Source organism: Hypanus sabinus, chromosome 1 (assembly GCF_030144855.1).
Source record: "Hypanus sabinus isolate sHypSab1 chromosome 1, sHypSab1.hap1, whole genome shotgun sequence".
Lineage (NCBI taxonomy): Eukaryota > Metazoa > Chordata > Chondrichthyes > Myliobatiformes > Dasyatidae > Hypanus > Hypanus sabinus.
In genome coordinates, this window is record NC_082706.1 from 87881319 (window position 1) to 87907293 (window position 25975).

General features: G+C 41.6%; 1 protein-coding gene and 1 long non-coding RNA gene across 5 annotated transcripts in view; one reads left to right on the forward strand and one right to left on the reverse strand.

Moving 5' to 3' along the window:
• rttn (rotatin) overlaps positions 1–16317 on the forward strand; it is a 255709-nt gene extending 239392 nt beyond the window's left edge. For both annotated transcript variants that reach the window (XM_059971494.1, XM_059971501.1), the window contains 4 exons: positions 979–1246; positions 7302–7405; positions 11223–11292; positions 16125–16317. In XM_059971494.1, coding sequence (XP_059827477.1) covers positions 979–1246; positions 7302–7405; positions 11223–11292; positions 16125–16198 — 516 coding nt within the window. In that variant the 3' untranslated portion in view covers positions 16199–16317. The remainder of the gene's footprint in view (positions 1–978; positions 1247–7301; positions 7406–11222; positions 11293–16124) is intronic.
• LOC132395228 (uncharacterized) overlaps positions 1–25975 on the reverse strand; it is a 46196-nt gene that overhangs the window by 1768 nt on the left and 18453 nt on the right. For 2 of the 3 annotated variants that reach the window (XR_009512545.1, XR_009512543.1), the window contains one exon: positions 259–349. This is a non-coding gene — a long non-coding RNA (uncharacterized LOC132395228). Of the gene's footprint in view, positions 1–258; positions 350–14825; positions 14883–25975 lie in introns of all 3 variants that reach the window. The other variant, XR_009512546.1, reaches the window with a different exon arrangement.

Here is a 25975-nt window from a genome sequence, read left to right on the forward strand (position 1 = left end):
AAGAATTCCTAGGCTAATGAGTTCAAAGAACTTTTGCCTCAGAGCCACAAGGAGAAATCAAGAAAAAGTAATTTCCATAATTAACTGTATTTGTTCAGAATTTATTTCTGCTTTCAATGATCCAATTAAGTTCAGGAAGGACTTTATTTTGGTCCAGGACACGAATTTGATTTCCTAATTTCAGTTAAATAGTAAAACCAAAAGTAAGTATTTTCCATTTGTTAATGCAAGCTGTAAATCAGTTTGGCGAGACAGTACCTTTTCACTCATCTTCTGTTCCTTGCCATTTTGAGTAAGGATAAGACTGAACAAGGATGAGACTGGACACCTTTTGGCTCGACAATGTCATCTGAAGAATAAACAGATTAAACTGCAGCTTTTTTGTAAACTTGATTAGCTAGTCTGAATGATGCTGAAAGGAAGGGGAGAACTTGAAATAGGAATATGAATCTTCTACTGACGTGCATTTAGCATCATTCTTGGCAGAATGTGGTCAAGAGATCAGGATGTTGTGATGTTAATTGCTATGTAGAAGCAGGACTGAGAGGACAAAAGCTTTCAATCTGTTCCAGCTGCATTCTTATCTCAGATCGGGTTTAAAAATGACTGACAGATTTGGCATGCTATACAATTATATATAAAAAGGAACTAATTCTGATAATTTTCATGAAGATGCTTGCTGACTGATGCAGAAGAGCCATTAGCTGAACTCCATGGCTTTGTAACTGAAATGTCAGCTATTAGCTGGCATGGTAGCAGTAATTTAAACAAATATTTCCCTTCATATATTGAGCTGAAAAGTTACACTTTGGACTGAAAATTTCCAATCAACATTAACTGCACTGTAGATTTGCATTTTAAGTTGGAAGGTGATCCCTTTGCAGGAAGCAGGCAATACTGTATGTGGTTTGTTGATCGTGAATTATGTTACTAATTATCAATACCATAACTTTAGGTCTTTTCTAATCTGTATTACAGAGCAATTTTTTACATAACTTCGTTTCCCTGCCATTACCAAAGGCTGCAGGCAGACAAGTTAGCAATTTGACCATGCTTTGGCTGAAACTTTTACTGAATTTGTCTTTTGGAGATGAGGGACAACAGATGATTCTAAAGATGAATGGAAGTCTGGAGCTGTTGTCAACAATATCTCAGCAAAAGTGCAAAAGCAACCAACCCACTGCACTGCTTGTTCTTCACAATATTTGCTTCCATCCTGCCAACAAGGCAAAGGTTCTAGCTAATGGTAGGTTATTTTAAAAGTTGTACTGTGGGTGAATATCTGGAGAATAACTGAATTGTTTTGAACCTTATTACAAATTACATGTTCTTTAAAATTATTATTGTGGTTTTTACAGGTATGATTCAAGTTTGTTTAATGTCATTTCTAGTATACAAATGTAAAAGAGAACAAAATTATTACTCCAGATCCAATGAAGCTCAAAAAAAATGCAATAAGATAATGGACACATTCATTTTTAAAAAAGCACAATAGGTACAAATACATAAGATAGCTTCTATACAGACAACTGTAAATACGCACACAAACTTGATGGCAGGTAGACTCGATGTCAGGGATGTGTTGGCCAGTTTTAACTACCCACTGTAGAACCTTCCTCTCTGCCACAGTATAGTTTCCATACCATGCAGTGATGCAGCATGTTAGGATGCTCTCTGCAGTGCAGAATGACATGAGTACAGGTGTGCATCCTCAGAAAGCAGGGGTGTTGGTGAGCTTTCCTGATTGTGTAGGATGTGTTCTGGGACCATGAGAGGTTGTGTGAGATGTGCGCTCCCAGGAGATTGAAACTGCGCACAGTTTCCACTGCTGCGCCACTGATGCAAAGAGGGGAGTGATTGGTACGAGTTCTCCTGAAATCAATAACCATCTCCTTTCTGTTGTTGACATTGATAAAGAGGTTATTTGCCAGGAACCCAGGCCCCGTGATCTTCCACCTCCTCTCTGTAGGCCATCTCATCGTTATTGGTGATGAGCTCCACCACTATCATATCGGCAAACTTGACAATATGACTACTCGGGTGTTTGGCAGTGCAGTCATATGTGATCAACGTGTAGAAAATGAGCTCAGCGCTCAGCACTCAGCCCGGGTGGGATGGTGGGGCACCTGTGTAGAGGATGATGGGGAGGGAGGAAAGAATGAGCATCCGGACTATCTGAGATCTGTTGGTTAGAAAGACTGAACATGCAATTGCACAAAGGTGTATTTAGAAATTTCAACTATTACAGAATTTCCAACAATATTGGTCACTCTTTAAATATGGTATTCAAATATAAGCTCTAAAAATGCATATCATTGTGTGTAAAATTTGCTTAAGTAAGCACTTAGCAGTGGGCAAATTTTGCCCGTCAAACAGAAAATAAAATCTCATTTATGAACCTGAACCCAAGAGATTCTGCAGATGCTGGGCATCAGGAGTAGCAAACCCGAAATACTGGAGAAACTCAGCAGGTCAGACATCATCTATGAAGAGGAAGAAGCAGTCAACATTTCGGGCATTGAAGGGTCTCAGCCCAAAACGTCGAGTATTTATTCCTCACCATTGTTACTGCCTGACCTTTGTCTTCCTCGAGCATTTTGTGTTTGTTACTTATGAACTATTTGGACAGGTAATTTTTGTTCTCTCCCAAAGAACATGGTGACCATGAGCAAGGCATGCAAAATTTTTAGTCAATCTGCTTCAAATTTCAGTCACAGTACTGTGATCAATTGGTTTAAGCCATAAAGCCATGAGACATAGGAGCAGAATTAGGTCATCCAGCCCATTGAGTCTCCTTGCCATTTGATCATGCTAATCCATTTCACTGTCAATCCTATTTGCCTGCTTTTTCCCCATAACCTTTCACTCCCTAATTAAACAACCATCTAATGACCTAGTCTCCAAAGCCACTTTTGGCAACAAATTCCACAGATTTAATACCCTCTGGCTAAAGAAACTCCTCCTCATCTCCATTCTCAACGGCCTTCCCTCGATTCTGAGATTGTGCCCTCTGGTTCTGGACTCCCCCACTATAAGAAACATCCTCTCCACATCCAGTCTATCTTGGCCTTTCAACATTCAATACATTTCAAGTAGATACCCCCCCTCATTCTTCTAAATTCCAGTAAGTAGAGGTCCAGAGCCATCAAATTCCCCTCATATGATGAGTCTTTCATTCCCGGAATCATTTTTTTGAACTTCCTTTGAACAATCTCTGATGTCATCACATCCTTTCTTAGATAAGGGACCCAAATCTACTCACATTACTCCAAATGAATCCTCACCAGTTCCTTATAAAGTTGCAGTATTACATCCTTGATGTACTCCTTTAGAGCTCCCAATTGCAAGTTTGGTTAAATAACTAATTAACCATAGCAACTTCTATAAGTAATCAACTGAAGTCTCTCTCAAAAACACATTTTTTAATGCAATTATTCAAAGATTATGGGGAATTGGATAGAATGTGGGACAATAACAGGAAAGAGTAGTGAGGTGGAACTGTTAAACATAAACTTAAAAATTTGGGCAGATAACGCTGGTCAGCATGAAGCATAATTGTCAAACTTTCTGACAACATATGAGCAAGATCTTGAATGAGTAAAAAGTATTTAGTAACATAGAAAATAGGTGCAGGAGTAGGCCATTTGGCCCTTCGAGCCTGCACCGCCATTCAGTATGATCATGGCTGATCATCCAACTCAGAACCTTGTACCTGCTTTCTCTCCATACCCCCAATCCCTTTAGCCACAAGAGCCATATCTAACTTCCTCTTAAATATAGCCAGTGAATGGGCCTCAACTGTTTCCTGTGGCAGAGAATTCCACAGATTCACCACGCTCTGTGTGAAGAGGTTTTTCCTCATCTCGGTCCTAAAAGGCTTCCCCTTTATCCTTAAACTGTGACCTCTCGTTCTGGACTTCCCCAACATTGGAAACAATCTTCCTGCATCTAGCCTGTCCAATCCCTTTAGAATTTTATACATTTCAATAAGATCCCCCCTTAATCTTCTAAATTCCAGTGAGTATAAGCCTAGTCGATCCAGTCTTTCTTCATATGAAAGTCCTGCCATCCCAGGAATCGATCTGGTGAACCTTCTTTGTACTCCCTCCATGGCAAGAATGTCTTTCCTCAGATTAGGGGACCAAAACTGCACACAGTACTCTAGGTGTGGTCTCACCAAGGCCTTGTACAACTGCAGTAGAACATCCCTGCTCCCGTACTCAAATCGTTTTGCTATGAATGCCCACATACCATTTGCCTTTTTCACTGCCTGCTGTACCTGCATGCCCACCTTCAATGACTGGTGTACAATGACACCCAGGTCTCGTTGCACCTCCCCTTTTCCTAATCGGCCACCGTTCAGATGATAATCTATTTTCCAGTTCTTGCAACCAAAGTGGATAACCTCACATTTGTTCACATTAAATTGCATCTGCCATGATTTTGCCCACACACCTAACCTATCCAAGTCACCCTGCATCCTCCCAGCATCCTCCTCACAGCTAACACCGCCGCCCAGCTTCGTGTCATCCGCAAACTTGGAGATGCTGCATTTAATTCCCTTGTCTAAATCATTAATATATATTGTAAACAACTGGGGTCCCAGCACTGAGCCTTGCGGTACCCCACTAGTTACTGCCTGCCATTCTGAAAAGATCCCGTTTACTCCCACTCTTTGCTTCCTGTCTGCCAACCAATTCTCTCTCCACATCAATATCATACCCCCAATACCGTGTGCTTTAAGTTTGCACACTAATCTCCTTTGTGAGACCTTGTCAAAAGCCTTTTGAAAATCTAAATATACCACATCCACTGGCTCTCCCCTATCCACTCTACTAGTTACAACTTCAAAAAATTCTATAAGATTCTTCAGACATGATTTTCCTTTCACAAATCCATGCTGACTTTGTTCGATGATTTCACCGCTTTCCAAATGGGCTGTTATCACATCTTTGATAACTGACTCTTGCATTTTCCCCACATGTCAGACTAACCGGTCTATAATTCCCCAGTTTTTCTCTCCCTCCTTTTTTAAAAAGTGGGGTTACATTAGCCACCCTCTAATCCTCAGGAACTAATCCAGAATCTAAGGAGTTTTGAAAAATTGGCACTGATGTATCCACTATTTCTTGGGCTACTTCCTTAAGCACTCTGGAATGCATACCATCTGGCCCTGGGAATTTATCTGCCTTTAATCCCTTCAATTTACCTAACACCACTTCCCTACTAACATGCATTTCCCTCAGTTCCTCCATCTCACTAGACCCTCGGTCCCCTACTATTTCCGGAAGATTATTTATGTCCTCCTTAGTGAAGACAGAACCAAAGTAGTTATTCAATTGGTCTGCCATGTCCTTGTTCCCTATGATCAATTCACTTGTTTCTGACTGTAAGGGACCTACATTTGTCTTGACCAATCTTTTTCTTTTCACAGATCTATAAAAGCTTTTACAGTCAGTTTTTATGTTCCCTGCCAGCTTTCTCTCATAATCTTTTTTCCCTTTCCTAATTAAGCCCTTTGTCCCCTCTGCTGGACTCTGAATTTCTCCCAGTCCTCAGGTGTGCTGCTTTTTCTGGCTAATTTATATGTTTCTACTTTGGACTTGACACTATCCCTAACTTCCCTTGTCAGCCACGGGTTTACTACCTTCCCTGGTTTATTCTTTTGCCAAACTGGGATGAGCAATTGTTGTAGTTCATCCATGTGATCTTTAAATGCTTGCCATTGCATATCCACCGTCAACCCTTTAAGTATCATTTGCCAGTCTATCTTAGCTAATTCACGTCTCATACCTTCAAAGACCTGAATGACATGAGTTCATTGGTAGAATGTGCAAACATGTTGTTTAATTTTAGCAGATCTGAAGAAATCCATTTCTAAACAAACCTCAGTGGAAGAGCACTGAAGGATATGGAACATTAGAGAAATAATATTTAAACAACTAATCTGAAAATATAAATATACCAATTTGAAAGGCCTAGCTAGAGTGTACAAGGAGAGGATATTTCTTATATAGTCAGGGAGTCTGGGACCAGAGGGTAAAGCCTCAAATAGAGGGGTGTCCCTTTAGAACAGAGATGAGGAATTTCTTTAGTCAGATGGTTGTGAATCTGTGGAATTCATTGCCAGGATGGCTTTGGAGGCCAAGTCATTGAGTATATTTAAAGCGGAAGTTGACAGATTCTTGTTTCTGTCAAAGGTTACAGGGAAAAGGCAGGAGAATGGGGCTGAGAGGGGTAATAAATCAGCCATGATAAAATGGCCTGAATGGCATATTTTCTCCTATGCCTTATGATCATTTATAGTGCTTCAGAAAGGCATCCAAATAATATTGACAAAACTATTTTATTGGCTTGAAACTCCTATGATAGTTTAATGAAAGTGAAAAATTGCATTTTCTGTTTTCGCTCTAGGCTTCTAGATTTATATTTTGTGGTGTCATTTTCTGAGATTGTACTCAAGTTTTTTTGAGTGTATCTGTGCTGAGATAGCAGAATGCTAAGAAAAAAATCTATTGTAGATTAAATTGCAAATTATTTTATCTAGTATGCTGCTAAGCTTAGTCTAATCTATTTATTAGATCTTGAAGCTCACTCCAAGATCTTTTGATTGCAAGAGGCCTTGATTAATTCACTTCAGTTTTAGCCCTTTAAAATTAAAATTGATCGTGATTGTGAAACAAGAGCTTTTTTGAGTATTTTTTTTCCTAAATGCTTTACACTTGTCGTTCACTTGCTGAATTTGGACATTGAAGAATGTGATTGTTTACCTCTGGATTTGAAAGGTAATAATGATGTAAAACAAAATTAGAGGAAGACCCAAAAAGTGATTAACATATTTCAAATGTGTGGATGATGTACAATTTTGGCTGGAAGATACTGAATTCTGAAAGTGATTCACTGTGTAAAGTGTTTCAAGCCATTACAATGTGATAAAGTGCTTCCTAAATGCCATTATCATTGCAATGTCCAGTTTCCTCAATCATGTGCCCATTTATCTTAATCCTCTTGAGAAATGTGTATTTTAGAAGCTTGTTTATAGAGCCAAGAATAGCCGATTGTCCAAACAACGAAGTGACTATTTAGCCAAATAATGCTTTTAGCTGTAAGCAATGATTGGCAGCAACATGTTTTACTTTTATTTCAGAGCACTTAGTTAAAATAATTGCTTGCAACTAAATCCACCTGAAGTACTCATTCTGGCTTCTATTAGTCTCCAAACATGGGAGCAAAAATTGGAGAGAAGGAGCTCTGAGTAGAGGAATAATCACTGTGCTCTTTTTTTTGCCTTTTGTCCCCAGATAAAACTGTGTCAATATTTGCTTCTTGTCTAGAAAATGACAATCCTATGGTTCAGACTATAGGAGCCTCAGCTCTCTGGGCTTTGCTCCATAACTATCAAAAGGTGAGTATGCCCTTGAATACCTGTATTGCAATGTCAGTGTTTTGAGTTGTGTCTTGCTGGAAAAGTAACTCTCAACTGAAAGGTGCACCTCATAACTGGTTTCATCATTGCCAATAAGTATAGACTGTTAATGTTGAAGGTAGGAACTGTATTATGAAATGCACTCAGTGACCACTTTATTAGGTATGCTCCTTTACCTAATAAAGTGGCCATAGGAGTGAAACCCGGTGTGGTCTTCTACTGCTGTGGCCCATCCACTTCGAGGTTTGTCATGTGCATTCAGAGTTGTTTTTCTGCACACCACTGTTGTAACACATGGCTTTTTGAATTACTGTCACTTTTCTGTCAGCTTGAACCAGTCTGGCCATTCTCCGCTGACCTCTCTCATCAACAAGGCATTTTTACCCACAGAACTTCTGCTCACTGGAATTTTTTCACACTATTCCCTGTAAAATTTAGAGGTGGTTGTGCATGAAAATCTCAGGAGATAAGCAGTTTCTAAGGTATTCAAACTACCCCAACAATCGTTACACAGTCAAAGTCACTTGGGTCACATTTCTTTCCCATTCTGATGTTTGGCCTGAGCAACAACTGAACCTCTTGACCATGTCTGCACGCTCTTGTGCATTGAGTTGCTGCCACATGATTGGCTGCATTAATGAGCAGGTGTACAGATGTCCCTAATAAAGTGGCCACAGAGTTAACATTGAATACAAACTGCCATTCACTTCTTATTGAGTTGGATGAAACCAACCACTAAATAAATTCTAAGAAAATGCCAAAACAGTTGTTTGGAGATGTGGTAACTTTTTTATCAGCTACACTAAAATTGCATTCATGTGCTGCAGAATTGTTTAGCTATCACCTTGACGCAATCTTTTACCATCTCTCCCATCTTTGTGTGAGGGTTAAGATTAAATATCTGCATTCATGTATGTTCGAAAAATCACCTTAATTGCACTTTGTCAGTTTACACTTAGTTGTAAACACTTTTTTGTGGAGTTAATATCCTGCAGCATGTGATTAAAGATTTTGTGCATTTCATTAGTGGTTACTTTATTAAGTATATCTGTCCTGCTTGTTAAAACAAGTATCTAATCAGGCAATCACATTGCAGAAGTTCAGTGTATAACTACTTTTAGGCATTATCAAAGTGCTTCAGTTGTTGTTCAGACCAAATGGCAGAATGAGGAAGAAATTTGATCTAAGTGACTCTAATCATGGAATGATTGTTGGTGGTTTGAGCGTCTCAAAAACTTCTGAATTCCTGGACTTTTCACACACAACAATGTCTAGTGTTTACAGAGAATTATGAAAAAAAATACAGTTAGCAGCAGTTCTGTGGGCAAAAAAAATCCTTGTTAATGAAAGAGGTCAGAGAAAAATGGCAAGACTGCTTCAAACTGACAGGAAGATGGCTGTAACTCAAGTACCCACATGTTGCAACAGTAGTATGTAGCAGAGCATCTCTAAACACACAGCACATCGAACCTTGAAGTGAATGGGCTACAGCAGCAGAAGACCACAAAGATATAGTTTACTCAGTGCCCATTTTATTCAGTACGGGAGGTTCCTGATAAAGTGGCCACAGTGTATATATGGTCATGAGGTTTAAGGGAGCATAACATTACATGGATTCATTTTAATCAGTTTGCAAACTTCACAAGATCACAAGTCAAAGGAGCAGATGTAGGCCATTCGGCCCATCAAGTCTGCTCCGCCACTCCACCATGAGCTAAACTATTCCCCCATCTAGTTCCAATTTCCAGCTTTTTTCCCATATCCCTTGATACTGTTACGAACCCCGTAACTGGGTCACTTACCAGCAAAGATAGGGAGGCCCGTTGAAGTCTGATGATACTATTTTTAACAGTATTTATTAGTAAAAATACACAAAAATAATATCAAGGCAAATATACAGATAATATGTGTCGTCAATACTAAATCTAAAAGTGCGGGTATAATAATAATCAATAAGAAATAAGCTCTATCGTTGTCTAGGGGATAATGTATTGTCCGATATAAATATAAAAGTCACTCAGTTCATGCAGGCTGCAGCCATGGGGACCACTGTGTGGCAATGGTTGGAGAGAGAGAGAGAGATTTAGAGAAAAACTTGCCGACTTTTCCTTTTATGATTTCGATCCGTCAGGAGTCTCGTTGTCGTGGCCTCTCCTTTAGCTAAACCGTTCTTCCTTGATGAGCCCGCCACCCTGGCAAGGGAAGACGCACACAAGCCCTCACCGGCTTTTGCTATAAAACACTGTCACTGGATTTCCAGCGTTTCTCCTGGTGCGTCTAAAAGGACTGTTCCCCAGACCCTCTTTTATCCTTACTTACAGGGTCTCAAATGTCAGTCAGGTTGGGATGATGCAATCCCTTAACCAGACCACCCTGGTTGTCCCCTGAGGGGTTTCAATGAATAGTACAGTACTCAATACACAATTCCTTCTCCAAGAGACAATAGCCGTTGTCAGTGGTTCCGTTTCACTGAGGTCAGGACACATTCCAAACCTTGTGTATTCTGGATGTTTCTCTCTCATTTCCTGGGTCTCTGACCCGAATTAATAGCGATCTTGCGATTCTCAGAAAGGAGGGGGCGACTTTGTACCCTTCGGCCCCTCAGAATTGCGTCACATTCGTAACAATACCCTGACTAGTCAGATACCTGTCAATCTCCTCCTTAAAAACCTTCAATGTGGCAACGAATTCCATAAATCCATGACCCTCTGGCTAAAAAAATTTCTCCTCATCTCTGTTTTAAATGGGTACCCTCTAATTCTAAGACTGTGACCTCTTGTCCTGGACTCACCCACCAAGGGAAACAGCGTTTTTTGAAACAACTTGTCCGAACAAAGTTAACAACTTCAAGATAATTATAATAGAAGAACATTTGGAGATCAATTACTTAACAAATCTGGGATTTTGCTGAGGTAGAGACAGGCATTGTGTTGTACGTTGACCATGAAAAGTTCCTTGTGTGAGATGTAGTGGTCCAAGAAGAATGGCATTTCAACAAAACCATGAAAACTTTCTGTTACTGTTTCCATTTGGTCCTCATCATCCATCTGCCAACCATCTCCTTCTCCTTGAATTTCTCAAGCCATCTCCCCTCAAATTAAACTTCCTGTCCAAGGTCCAGCATCTTCTCCTCCATCATTATCTGTACAGTGTACTACAAGCCAAATCCCAGACCACAGTCGCACCTCTAATATTCACATAATCACTCACTCCACTCCCAAAGCCATGACCTGGTCTCCAGAGTTGTCAATGCCACTTCCACCACCTCACAATGCAATTTCATTTCCAAATGCTCATCCTATTCCTCTCAACCTTGATTTTACATGCCACTTCCTCCTTACTGTGCTCTGTAGTGAAAAAGGAAAACACAAAGATATGTGCATCTTTGTTTGCCGTTGTAGACTCCTCACTGAAAAGGTCAATGGTGCACAATGTCTCTTCAGTTTTCAGCCCACTGTCAGTAATTTCTATTCATCTGTATCATGTAACAATGCTGCAGTTCAGAGTGTCAGAGTCTCAGATGCTTAAGCTTCATAACTGTCAAAATTAATATTTGGGGATTATTTTTGTGCACTATTTTCTATGGTACCATCAATAGTAGGTTAAATAACTGAGTATAGTTATCTTCCAAACAGTTCTGGAGAGGCCATGTTCTTTTTCTACTATAATAAATTAAAAATTGTTGAGGTTACCTTCACTTTAGCATGGTTGCCCTCATTTGTCTCTTCGCAAAACAAACATCACCATCATCATATTCATTTTCACAATTTAAAATTGAAGTGAATGTTACTTACAGGCAAAGGTGACACTGAAAAATCCATCAATCAAGAGGAGAGTGGATGAAGCTTATTTAGCAGTTAAAAAGTGTAAGTATTAGAAAGAATGGGAAATTTGTCTGAAATATATTATTTAGTATGTATATTTAATTGTCAACACCTGACAAAAGAGTTTGTTGCAAGAGTTTATTCTTCCATTGAAGATAACATTTAGGGGTGCCACAAAAAATTCTAAAATTCAAAATTTTCTATAATTGTTCCATCAACAGATGGAACTTGTTGGAAGTCAGACTGGGAGCCCATGAAAAGATGAGATTAACTTAATGAAGGTGCTTTAATCAGCTCAATCTATCAGTTTGACTATAGAAGTGAATCCATTATTTCTTTTCTTAAATTTGAGATACATGAACAGCATCATTTGTGAAGAAAAAGACATTCTGAGATTTTAGGAGGCATCTTTTTAGGAAATTCAGTCAGAATCAATATGGCTTTGGATTCATGCAGTTTATTGGCGTATTCTTCATGTCAATAAGAGCAAGTGCACCTCAATGTCCATATTGCTCAGACCACACAGCATGCTGACAACATCTAGCCCACGTTATCTCTCTCTCCAGCCCAACCTGGAGTCAGGTACCTTCTTGACAACAAGGACATGCGGCGTATGTGGGAGGGTATTCAAACCATAACAGATTACAGGACCACCCTGTGATTCAATAATAGTGATGCCTTCCTTCCTGATAGACTGAATGCCTTCTATGTACAATTTGATGCATTGAATGATGTGACATTGAGGAAAGCCCCCTCTTCTCCTGAGGGACAGACACCTTCTCTGGACACAGCTGAGGTGAGGAGGATCCTAGCCAAAGTAATCCAAACAAAGGTGTGGGGCTGTGCAACATATCTGGTTGTGTGCTGAGTCGCTACAAATCAGCTAACAGAGGAATTAATGAACATCCTCAACATCTCTTTGCAACAGCCCACTGTCCTTGCAGGCTTCAGGGCAGCCACCAGTGGCCAAGAGATTACTGCACAGTAGCACTGACTTCAACAATCATGAAGTGCTTTGAGTAGCTAATAATAGATCATATAAAATGCCACCTTCCTGCTACATTGAACCCTTTCCTGTTCACCTACCACTCCAACCGGTGCACTGATGATGCCATAGCCTTGGCTCTCCACTCTGTCTTGTCCCATCTAGAAAATGATGTCTCATACACCAAAATGTTGTTCAACTTCAGCTCGGTGTTTAACACAATCATCCCTCAGAGGCTGGCGGGCACTGTCCTCATTTGGGCTCAGTGCCCTTCTCTGCAACTGGATCTTGGACTTCTTAATGGAACGGCCGCAGTTAGTGTGAGGTAGCAGTAACATCTCTCTGAGCACTGGTACCCCCAAGGCTGTTTGCTCAGCCCGCGGCTGTTCACATGCCTACTCACGACTGCAGTGCCAGATTCAGCTCAAATGGCATCATCAAGCTTGCTGATGAGTGGTTGGCCTCATCAGCAACCATGATGAGCTGGCATACAGAAAGGAGGCTGAGAGGCTTGTCAAACAGTGCAGGAACAACCCGGGTCTCAACGTGGACAAGACAAAAGAGATGATTACGGACTTCAGGAGGCATAGGTCAACCACTCTCCATTGCACACCAATGTCTCTGCTGTGGAGAGGGTGAAGAGCACGAAGTTCCTTGATGTGCACATAACAGGCAGTCTAACCTGGATCCACAACACTTTCTCATCAGTCAAGAAGGCACAGCAGCATCTACATTTTCTGTGGACTCTGAGGAGTACACATCATCCAGCCCCCATTCTAACAGCTTTCTACAGGAGCAACATTGAGAGCGTCCTGTCTGGCTGCATCATCTTATGATACGGAGGCTGCAAGGCATCAGACTACAAGACCCTTCAGAGGACAGTTAAAACTGCCGTGAGGATCACTGGGGTCTTCCTTCCCCCTATTCTTGACATTTACTGGAGCATTGCAGACGAAGGGCCCAAAACATTTTGAGGATCGTTACCACCCATCCCACAATCTCTTTGACCCACTACCAGGAGGAAGGAGCTACAGGAGCATCAGGACAAGGACTAGGTAACAGCTTCTACCCTCAAGCTGACACCACTGAGATCTCATTAGGTTAATTACTATATACTGTACTGTTTACCTGTGCTGTATGAATTTTGAATTATAGTTTAACTTATTTATGGTAATATTTTGGTTTATGTGCTGTGTGTGTGTTATATGTTTTAAGGATGCACTATGGTTCACGGTATGTATATGCAGTCTGATAACAATAAACTTGAACATGACATCTCAAATTGTGCTTCTCAGCTTGGCTTACTTCCATCCGGCCATCTCATCTTTAACTCTGCAACTACCTGAAATGCAGCTTTTATTTTATGAAGGTTGATCGTGCCTTCATCAAGCACATTCAGCAATTAACTAAACACGTCAAAAGAGCTTCTTGCAATCATTACATCATCAGTGCAGATACTGCATTTAGACCATTCCACAAAATAGATCCTTGCAAATTTTAATAATTTGATGATTCTGTCATGTCCAGATCTCATTTATCATTCCAAGTAATAATCTGGTCAGTGGCTCCATTTGCTTTGCACAGTAAAGATTGAATCATAGTACAGTTAGTCAGCATAATCCTTTGGAGTGTCACTGATGAAAATTAGGAGCGAATCTAAGGACCATTTCCCAAGCGTGAGAGATATTTGAAGGATATTCAAGCATTAGGGGCATTGGTTGGAGCCTTTATTTCTCTTGGAAACAAGTTTGTAAATTGATAGCAAGCAAGAGAAAATCTGCGGATGCTGGAAATCCGAACAACACACACAAAATGCTGAGTTCCTCCAGCATTTTGTGTGTATGTTGTTTGTAAATTGATGGGCAACCTTAAGAGAACATGTGTGTGAATACAGAGGCTTCTGTGGCAGGATGTTGGTGGGGCAGCCTGTCGGGCAAACAAAAAATGCAAGCTCCAACCCAGCAAAAGAGAGATCTTTGGGTCAGAATTGAGTGACTAAGTAAGTGGGGGGAAAAGAAAAAATTAACTTCAAATACAGAGTAGATGGAAGTGAGAAGACTCTCTAATTAATTAAAGTTTATTTATAAAGCAATAAAAAGTTTAAAATCAATGATAGGGATATTATTTCAACACAGATCCAGATTGCTATTGTAATTCCAGCACTGATAACTGTGATAATTGAAATAATTCTTATCCTTTATGTTATCAAACTATTTACATTATCTGACGCACATTCCATTTTAAAAATTTAAGTTCTGTACATTTTAAATAAGGAAATCATTATTGACTTGCTGTTCTTCTGGTAGCAATCTGAATCAGAAATAATACACGCAAAATGCTGAGGAAACCCAGCAGGTGAGGCGGCATCAGAAGAATAAGCAGTCGACGTTTATTCCTTTGCAGGTGCTGCCAGACTTGCTGAGTTCCTCCAGCTTTTTATGTGTTACTCTGGATTTCCAGCATCTGCAGAATCTCTTGTGTTTATGAATTTGAATCTGAAATTCAATTACTGGTAAATTCTAGCATTTATGGTTTGCTGAAAAAAAATCGATCATATTTATTCAAACAGAACAGGTTTATGTGAATGTACCTCTGGTGGTGATTTGAGTTGTAATTCTGGTCTTCATATAAAAAAAATTGGCAGTGTCTATAAATTGTAAAACAGATTTATTAGAGGGCAACAGACATGCAATAGCAAAATCATGCACCATTTTATTCTATTTCTGAGAAATATTGAACTTGCATTCCTGCCTGAAATCCAAAAGAGACCAGCTTAGAAATTCAATTACAAATCTTGAACTTTGTGCGGAAGCTCTTATACAGAAATTATTTTGGCCAGGAGGTCACAACGTGCCTCCTCCTATGTGTAACACCACAATTCTTCTTAAGCCCATCAGCCCTCTGGGGCTGAAGTTTTTGGAGCTTCTGTAACATTGGGTTTTTACGCAGCTGGGCTTGGGACCATCCATGGTGGAGTAACAGCAGAATGCTACAAATGTAAACTGACAGGGAGAGCCCCAAAACATGGCCTTCTTGACATGTTATTCTATCAGTCTGCAGCTAAATTATGTAGCCTTCTCTCATCTGAATAAACAAGTCTATAATGCTGAAGAAAAAACGATCAACTGTCTTCGCATAGATCAACATTCATAGTAAGATTTATTTATTTAGAGATACATCACAGAATAGGCCTGCCCAACAAACTGCAGCACCTAGCAACTCACATACTTAACCCTAGCCTAATTACAGGACAATTTGCAATCGCCAGTTAAGCTAACCAGAATATCCTAGGACTGTACAAGGAAACCAGAGCACCCGGAGGAAATACTGCGGTAACAGGGAGAACGTACAAACTTCTTATCGATGGCACCAGAATTGAACCCCAAACTCCAACACACCCAGCTATATTAGCATTGCACCAACTGCTGCACTACTGTAGCACCTATTTAGATTCAAATCCTCCAAGTCTTTCTCTAGCAAACCAAGGTGCTGAACTATGTCATGGAAATTGAATGATTTCCACATTATTTGTAGTCCATTTGCCTTTCTAATGTAGTTCTTAATGGCCTTGGGGTCTGTGAGTTGTAGTTGAATCCACTACTCACAATTGCTCCCCCATCAACAAAAAGATTTTTATAAACTTTGAAATGTGAATTATAATTATCTCTTATTCATCGCAGTTGTATTGTGTGATTCTAAACTTTAGAAAGAGGCGGATGTTAGTGGTTATTACTGCCATGGAAATGTGAAGTTTTTTTTTCCGTTAAGTTGAGGCATGTACCAAAAACTGTGAGATTCTTGATAATTATTTAATTGAATAAATACATGTACAGCTAATGTATATTTGTATTTGAATCAATTTTTAATATATATGCAAATTACTTTTCAGGTGTACCTGAAGGTCCCCTAAATGTTTATCTTTTGAGGTGTCTGGAAAATCTTGCAGTCTTGCTGACCAGTTAATAATTTACCTAAATGTGTGAGCATTTTATTGTGAAGTGAAGTGCAATCTTGCTGTAAATCATCTGTATGTTTCATTGAAATTCTAATTTATTTTGGTAATAAAATTTTTTTGGTTTGTATTCATCAGTGTTGCTTTGACTTTTCTGGTGCCTTATGAGCCATCGTTGAAATGCAAGGATATCATGGATGCAGTATTGAACCAACAAAAGTCAACATTTAATCAATTGAGCCAGTTTACAAAATTGGCCTCTGTTGGAGGTGGAGGAAAAAGTCAGGCTTTTTTTGACATAAACATTATTGGGACTGACTCATGTTACAGTTGGATCAGGTGCCCTTTGAATAAGAATCTGCTCAAGGTCTTTTGAAAGGCCACTATTAGGTACACCTGCTATACACCTCGTTAATGCAAATAACTAATCAGCCAATCATATGGCAGCAACTCAGTGCATAAAGGCATGCAGACATGGTCAAGAGATTCACTTAATGTTCCGACCAAACTTGAGAATGCGGAAGAAGTGTTATCTAAGTGTCATTGACCATGGATGATTGTTGGTGCTAAATGGGGTGCTTTGAGTATCTCAGAAACTGCTGATATCCTAGGATTTTCACGCACAACAGAGAATGATATGGTAAACAAGCAACAGCCAGTGAGTGGCAGTACTGTGGGGAAAACACACCTTGTTAATGAGAGAGGTCAGAGGAAAATGGCCAGACTGGTTCAAGCTGACAGGAAGGTGACAGTAACTTGCATACAACATGTACAATAGTGGTGTTCAGAAGAGCATTTCTGAACACGCATGTCAAACCTTGAAGTGAATGCACTACAGCAGCAGAAGACAGTGGCCACTTTATTGAGTACAATAGGTTATCTGTGAATACTTCGAGCAAGTAAATGGCATTGACACAGGCCCTTTGGCTCATTGTATCTGTTGCAACTGTGATCTGACTCACTGAAGGCCTGGAAACTAATAGATACAAAGGTTTTTATCCGTCATGACAGACTCCCTCTCAATAGTCTTTGAACTCAAAAGTACATCTTTTTTATACACTTAAGAACAAAATGTAACAGCAGATGAGCCAATACAATGTCAATATCTACTCACTTTGAATCTGACAAATGCAATGATTGAATTACATATTGAAAATGTAAGGGCGCTGTATCTGACAAGATACTCCTAAATGTTTAAACAACTTTGCTGAGACAAAGTAATTCATGTGGATGTGGATGGTCTGAAAGCTTCTGAGGACAGATTTCAGAAACTCAAACTTATTGCTGTGAAGGCTGACTCTTTGGGTACGCAAACATCCCAGTTATTGATATACAGCATACGTGCTTATGACCATGGTTGATGTGCTAAGTGTGACAACGTCAATGTGGCCCAGAAGCTTCCTTGATCTCTATATAATGATGCAAAGTAACCTAGCTGCTGTCTGATGCCTAGTTTGATATGGGAGAATTAACATAGCCCCAGTTTCTTACATTTCACTGATGCATATGAGTGCATCTTGTCACGCAGTTTCCACGAAATATCTCATGATCAGCCTCCTGCTGAGGTCAGTAGCCTGTGCTTTGTGGATAATACTAGTGAGCTTATAATTGTAAACTGATTGCTGCCGGCAATTTACTTAAAAACTGGTTTCCTGAAGACTACTTCTCATTTGAATTAGCACCTGCCATATCCACATAATTCCATAAATCATGAATCCCTAATAATATTCAGGTTGGCCATAAAGCTCCTGTACACATAATCAGAATCAGGTTCGTTATCATTGATGTATATTATGAAATGCATTGCCTTGTGGCAGCAGTACAGTGCAAGACATAAAAATTCCTATAAGTTACAAAAAAGTGTAAAAAAAAAAGAATAGCAAGATACTGTTCATGAACCATTCGGAAATCTGATGGCAGAGGCAACGAAGCTGTTCCTAAATTACTGAGTGTGTGTCGTCAGGCTCCTGTACCTCCTCCCCAGTGGTGTTAATGATAAGAGGGTATGTCCCAGATGGTTAGGGTTCTTAATGATGGATGCTACCTTCTTGCGACACTGCCTTTTGAAGATGTCCACGATATGGAAGGTTGTGCCTGTGATGGAGCTGGCTGAACTAACAACCCTCCACAGCTTCTTTTGATCCTGCGTATTGGAGACTGCTTATCAGGCAGTGATGTAGTCAGTCAGAAAGGTCTCCGCCTGATATCTATAGGAACCTGCTAGATTTTTTGGTGACCATACAAAATCTGCTCAAACCCTTGACTGAAGTAGAGCTAACACGAGGAAATCTGCAGCTGCTGGAAATTCAAACAACGCACACAAAATGTTGGTGGAACACAGCAGGCCAGGCAGCATCTATAGGGAGAAGTGCTGTTGACGTTTCGGGAGGGTCTCGGCCCGAAACGTCGACTGCGCTTCTCCCTATAAATGCTGCCTGGCCTGCTGTGTTCCACCAGCATTTTGTGACTGAAGTAGAGCTACTGGCATTCTCTCTTCATAATTGCATCAAATTGTTAGGCCCAAGATGGATTCTCTAGGATGTTGGCACCCAGGAACTTTAAGGTGTTCACCCTTTCTAAAGTTAACCCCTCAAAATAGACTAGTGTGTGTTCTCTCAACCTCCCCTTCCTGAAGTCCACTATCAATTCCTTGCTTTTACTGATGATGAGTGCAAGGTAGTTGTTGTGACACCATTCAAGCACTTCTGTACACCACCTCATCACCATCCGAGATCCTGCTAACAACAGTGGTGCCAACTGAATGTGCAGACAGCATTTCAGCTGTACCTCACCCCACAGAGTGTGGAGCGAGCTGAGCAAGCATCCTTGAGGTACGCTGGCGCTGACTGCTAGTGCGAAGGAAATGTGATTTCTTGGTGAGGAAGGCAAGGACCTAGTTGCAGAAGGAGGTACAGAGGCCTGTTTTTCAAAGCTTGTAGTGATGGAGTGAAGGTGTTGAACACTCAGCTGTAATTGATAAACAGCAGCCTGACATAAATATTGCTGTGTCCAGGTCCTCTAATTCAAGTGAAGAGCCACCATGGGCCTGTTGTGGCAGTAAGCAAATTGCAGTAGGTCTGGGTCTTTCCTCAAGCAGGAGTTAATTCTTGCCAAGACCAACCTCTCAAAGCACTTTATCACAGTAGTGTGACTGCTGCTGGGTGATGGTCATTGAGGCAGCTCACCCTTCTCTTCAAAAAGGCACCAGTATGGTTGATGCCTTGTGAGGCTGGCGAGGATCTCCAACTGCAGCAGTGAGAGGTTGAAGATGTCCCTGTATGCTCCAGCCAGTTGGTTGGCACAGCTTTCCAGCACCCAGTCAGATACACTCTCAGGGCCTGACTCCTTGAGGCTGTTTTGGCCTAGGTTTCTGAGTCAGATAACACAGGATTACAAATGCTGTAGGGAGTCGCACAGGCATAGCACCTTTCAAAGCATGCATAAAGATATTGAGATCATTGGGATGTGAAGCATTACTGCAATTTGTGCTGATTAGTTTTGCCTAGTAGGAAGTAGTAATACTGTAAACCCTGCCACAATTGTTGTGCATCTCATTGTATTTCTAACTTCACATGGAATTGCCTCACCGTGGGCTTTTGTAGATCTTACTGGACTTCCTATAGGGTTCTGGATTGTCAGTCTTGAACTCTACGGATCTAGCCCTTGGCAGAGAGCAAATCTCCTGTTTCAGCAGAGCTTTTGATTTATATATGTTAGATATGTCTGCTTTATATATGTTAGTAACACAAACAAATTGCTAGAGAAACTCTGCAGGCCAGACAGCATCTATGGAAAAGAGTACAGTCAACATTTTGGCTGAAACATCGACTGTACTTTTTTTCCGTTGATGCTGCCTGACCTGCTGAGTTCCTCCAGCATTTTGTGTGTGTAGCTCGGATTTCCAGCATCTGCAGATTTTCTCTTGTTTGATGTTAGATACATCCTTGAATTCATACAGCTCTTGAGGAAGTCGGTGCCGTCAGTAATATATACATTCAGATCCAAAGATGAATACCTGAATATGGTCCAGACCGGTAAACCCTCCCGAGTTTCCTTTGAACATAAATTCACAGCCCTCATCACTGGTGCTACAGTCCTCAGTCTTTACCTATATACCAAGAGTAGAAGGGTGTACTTGATAGCATGGCAAGCATTCTTGATGGAGGTGTAACACAGATCAAGTGTGTTGGCTCCTCTGGTTCCACAGGTAACATGTTGGGCATAGTTTGTCAGAGACTCCTTCAAGCTGGCCCCATCGAAGTCCCCCGCAATGTTTGGGAAGGGATTAGGGCGATGCTGTATTGTGACTGTTAATCAGAGTGCTCAGCTCCTCCAGTTACAGTTGATGTTTGCCAGTGGTGGAATGTACACTAACCTAACTAGGAAGATGGCAGAGAACTTTATCAGCCAATTGAGTCTGCTCTGCCATTTCATCATGGTTAATCCCATATCCCATTCAGCCCCATGTTGTCCATTCTATTGGCTGATAAAGCTCACTTCCATCATCCTAGTTAGTGTACGCTCCACCATATCCCTTGATGCACCAACCAATGTAAGCATTTATCCTGGGTAACTGAAACTGTGAACAAACCATTCTATGAGCTGCACCACTGTGCACCCTCCTGCTGCCTCATTTCTGGACTTGAGGCACCATGAAACAGCACTTCTGGGAGCAGAATTGAGAAGACTGCTGAGATTAGTGCAGTAAATTGCATTTATATATTTGCACTTACAGTACATTTAAATATGTTTCCCTTTTTGAGTTTCTCTTTCAGCAATCAGGAAAACGAAGTTTGAAGAAAAATGTGAAGGTAATCTCTAATCCTAGGGAACTGCTACAATCAGTAAGGCCCTCTTGCAGCAAGTGAAACTTGACAGCTTACTTGCTGCTACTATTACAGGTGCTGAAGCAGTTTTATTTTAATCCATTTCTCGATGTAGGATTAACAAAGCCAAACATATAACCAATACAACCACAAAGTAAATCTATAAGCTGCTGACCAACATAACACATCAGAGTAGAATTAGACCATTTGGCCCATCGAGTCTGCTCCACCATTTAATCATGGCTGATCCTTTTTTCCCCCTCCTCAGTCCCACTCCCCAGCCTTTTCCCTATAACCTTTGATGCCATGTCCAATCAAGAACCTATCAATCTCTGCCTTAAATACACCCAATGACCTGGCCTCCACAGCTGCATGTGGTAATAAATTCCACAAATTCACCACTCTCTGGCTAAAGAAATTTCTCCGCATCTCTGTTTTAAATGGGCACCCATCTATACTGAGGCTGTGCCCTCTTGTCCTAGACTTCCCTACCATGGGAAGCATCCTTTCCACATCTGTCAAGCCTTTCAATATTCGAAAGGATCCCCCCCCCCATCCTTATAAATTCCAGCGAGTACAGATCCAAGGCTATCAAACGTTCCTCATCTGATGACCCTTTGATTCCCAGAATCATCCTTGTGAACCTCTGAACCCTCTCCAATGCCAGCACATCTTTTCTTAGATGAGGAGCTGAGAACAGTTCACAGTACTCATGGTGAGGCCTCTCCAGTGGCTGATAAAGCCTCAGCCTCATAATTCATTGAAAGTGGTGGCACAGGTTGATATAGGTCGAAAAGAAATCTTAACGGATTATTAGCCTTCATAAATCAAAGTATTAAGTACAGGAGATGGATTGTTAAGTTGAAAGTTGTATACAACATTGGTGAGGCCTAATTTGGAGTATTGTGTGCAGTTTTGGGCACTTACCTACAGGAAAGATGTAAATAAGGTTGAAAAAATACAGAGAACATTTATGAGGATATTGCCGGGACTGGAGGATCTGAATTATAATGAAAGATTGAATAGGTTTTGACTTTATTCCTTGGAATGTAGAAGATTCCTAGAGGTGTGCAAAATTATGAGGAGTATAGATAGGATAAATGTAAGCAGGCTTTTTTCCACTGAAGTTGGGTGGGTTAGGGGTGAAAGGTGAATTGCTTAAGAGGAGCATGAGGGGAACCTTCTTCACTCAGAGTCATGAGGCTATGGAACAATCTGCCAGTGCAAGTGGGATATGTTCTTGATGTTTAAGAGGAGCTTGGATGGGTACATGTTTGGGAGGGTGATGGAGGACGATGGTCTGTGTGCAGGTGGATGGGACTAGTTAGTTTAACTGGATGGGCCAAAGGGCCTGTTTCTGTGCTGTACCTTTTTATGAGTCTGTGACTCTATTCAAGATTGTTTAATGTAATTTCCAGTACACAAGTATAATGGGGAACAAAATAATTGTTACTCTGGACCCGTTGCAGTCCCAAAAAACACACCAATATAAATAACGTAATAAAAACATGAAATATAAATACATAAGATAGTTTATATACAGATATTTAGAATATGTACTTAAAGTGACACGATGTACAAGACTGTGTGCATGAGATGAGTCTGAAAGTAAACGATAAATTAGTGGTGGTGGAGGGTGTGCTATGAGGTGCATTAGTGGGTGGAGGTGTTGATGAACCTTACTGCTTGGGGAGAGACTGTCTTAACAGAAAGTAACTGCCTGTCATCCTAATACAGGGGTTCCCAACCATTTTTATGCCATGGACCCCATTAACCGAGAGGTCCATGGACCTCAGATTGGGATCCCCTGGTCTACGATGTAGACAAGAAGTCATCTAATTTCAAAGTACATTTATTATCAATGGGTATAAATGTCACCATATGCTACCCTAAGATTCATTTTTCTCATTGGCATTCACAGTAAAATACAAAGAAACACAATAGAATGAATGAAAAACAACACACAAAGACGAAAAACCAGTGTGCAAATGACAACAATTGTGAAAGTTCAAAACAGTAAAACACAAAACAATAATAATAAAATAAATAATATTGAGAATATGACTTGTTGATTCCTTGAAAGTGAGTCCCTGTGTGCAGTGTTAGGGTGAGTGAAATTATCCACTCTGGTTCAGGAGCGAGATGGTTGGGGGGGTAATAACTTTTTCTGAACCTGGTGGTGTGGGGCTCAAGCCTCCCTATGCCACCTCCCTGGTGCAGCAATGAGAGAAAGCATGACTGAGTTGATGGGGGTCCTTGATGATGAACACTGCTTTCTTGCGACAGCATTACCCACAGATGTGCTCCACAGTGGGGAGGCCTATACCCGTGATGGACTGGGCTCTATCCACTACTTTTTGTAGGCTTGTCCATTCAAAGGCATTGGTGTTTCCATACCAGGCCATGATGTAACAAGTCAGTATACTCTCCACCATACATCTATAGAAGTTTGTCAAAACTTTGGATGACTTGCTGAATCTTCGCAAACTGCTAAGAAAGCAGAGGTGCTGCAGTGCCTCCTTAGTTGTGGCACTAATGAGCTGGACCCAGGACAGATCTGCTGAAATGACAACACCGAGGAACTTAAAGCTACAAACCTTCTCTATCTCTGATCTCCTGAAGAGGGATGACTCAAGAATCAACAGTTTCCTCTTCCTGTAGTTAATAATCAGCTGTTTGGTTTTGCTGATGTGTGAGTAACCAGTTCAATAGAACCTACTTGGTATAACTTCACAGGTAACCTGTTATTCTCCATTTAAAAGGTGCAGGTAACAATTACAGCTGAGATTTTCTTGGAACCACCAGATGCAGAATGTAAAATATTGAGATGTAGAATACACCTTCTTGGACACGTCTTCAGTGATGAACCCGGGGTTGTAGAATGTCTCGGGTCTTTAATCATCAGACACCCTCGCCCTGGCGACCCACTGACTTATATCCAAGTGGCGCACTATTCCACGGATCCCCCCTCTGGATCCACAGCCACCTCCAGAATGTTCTTGCTGGCTCTTCTGCACTGCAGTCCTTTTACTCCAAGGAGTTTAAGAGTCCGCTGAAATGAATGGCCAGCAGAACCCTGGCACCCAAATTAGACTGGCTCACAGCGAGCTCTCCAGTCATTGCTCCAGCATTGTGCAATAAGATCTGTGTATTTAGCCCTCTTGTGCTCGTTGGCCTCTTCAATCCGGGCTTCCCAGGGGACAGTTCCGGCAGGACCACTTGCTTTGTAGGCTCCGATATTAATACCATGTCCGGGTGGAGCGGAGTGGCTGAAATGTTCTCTGGGAACTTGAGCAGCCCCACTAGGTCGACTTGGAGCTGCCAGTCTCGTGCAGTGGCACGAAGCCCTCCCGAGGAGCTAGGCCGACGTTGAGCCTTCTCCCCCACTCTAATAAAGGTGATGGACTGTTTGCGAGCGTGCTGATTTTTGCTGCCTTGAACCGCCATGCTGATTGCATCCGCCATAGACCTTGGGACTCGGTTGTGGTGCCAGTGGTATCGCCCTTCCCCCCAATGCCTTCAGGCAGCAACTGAGGATGTGCTCCAAAGTGCCCCTCTTCTGACACAGTTGGCACGCTGGAGTGTTTGCCATGCCCCACCTGCGCAGGTTGGCCGGGCTTGGGAGAACGTCATAGACTGATTGGATGAGAAACTTGTTGTACGATGGTTCTGCTCTCCAGAGCTCTGTCCAGTTGAACTTACGAGGTTCCGCATGCTCCCACCTATTCCAGGCGCCCTGTTTGTATATGCCGACTGTCTTGCTGCATCGTTCTTCCTCCACTTCAGCTCGGTTCTCGTCCTGAACCAGTTGACGCTTCTCCTTCCCGCAGGTTTTGCCGAGGCGTGGTTTGGGAAAACAGCCCAGTCCAGCCTGCCCCACCGCCACAGTGCCCACCAAAATGTTGTACCATAGCTGAGCTTCCACTCTGTCGCCAACTTTCTGTTTCTGCCACTTCCTTCCGGTCTTTACACGTATTCCCGCCGAAGCGATTTTAACATCAGACGAGTCTTGGTACATCATAACCTCCCTGGCTCGAGTGACTCTGATAGGCCACTGAGGGGGAGCTGCTGCTTGGTGGAATGCCCATACAGGGCAGTGCTGCTTAAGGTCCGGGGGAGCCCCAACCACCTCTGGAGAAACTGACTGATGATCTTCTCTAAAGCCTCCACTGTTGACATTGGCACCTCGTAGACTAGAAGGGGCCAGAGTAGCCTTGGCAAGACTCTGTGTTGGTACATCCAGGCTTTGAATCTCCTGGAAGCCCCGATTTGTCAATCGCGGTGAGCCAGGTTACCAAGTCGCTACTGGTTTGGTGAAGTGAGGCTGTGTCCTTCAGGGAACTGTCAAAGAGCCTAGGCTCCTGGCGGGTTTTTCTGTCACCGTTGGAATCTGGATTCCTCCAGGGTAAAGTGGAACTGGCCGGCCACTCTTCCCTTCTTCAGGATCAGAGACCTGGACTCGGCTGGTTTAAAGCTCATCCTTGCCCATGAGATGAGCTGTTCCAGCCCTTGAAGGAGCCATCTGCACCCAGGAACGGATGTTGCCATCACCGTCAGGTCATCCATGAATGCTCTTATCGGGTGCCGCCAAGTGCCAGATCTAGACATGGGGCCTCTACATTCCACCTCCGCTGACTTGACAATCATGTTCATGGTTAATGAGAAGAGTGACATCGAGATTGTGCAGCCAGCGAGACTCTCAACCTGAAGTTGCTGTAATAGTCTGGAATGAGTTTTCGGATCATCCCTGGAACATGGTATCTTGTCAGCGCTGTTGAAAATAGGTTATTTCATCAAAAGAATCTTTTTCCTGTTGATCATGCTTTTATTTTCCTTCTTTAAGGTACAAAGAAACTGGGTCACCTTTTGTTAGTTTTAAGGATGCTGTGTGCCAATTTTGCTCACAGAAAGGTTGTGATCCTGTCAAACTCAGGGAGTAGGTAATTGAACAAGCTGTGCAAT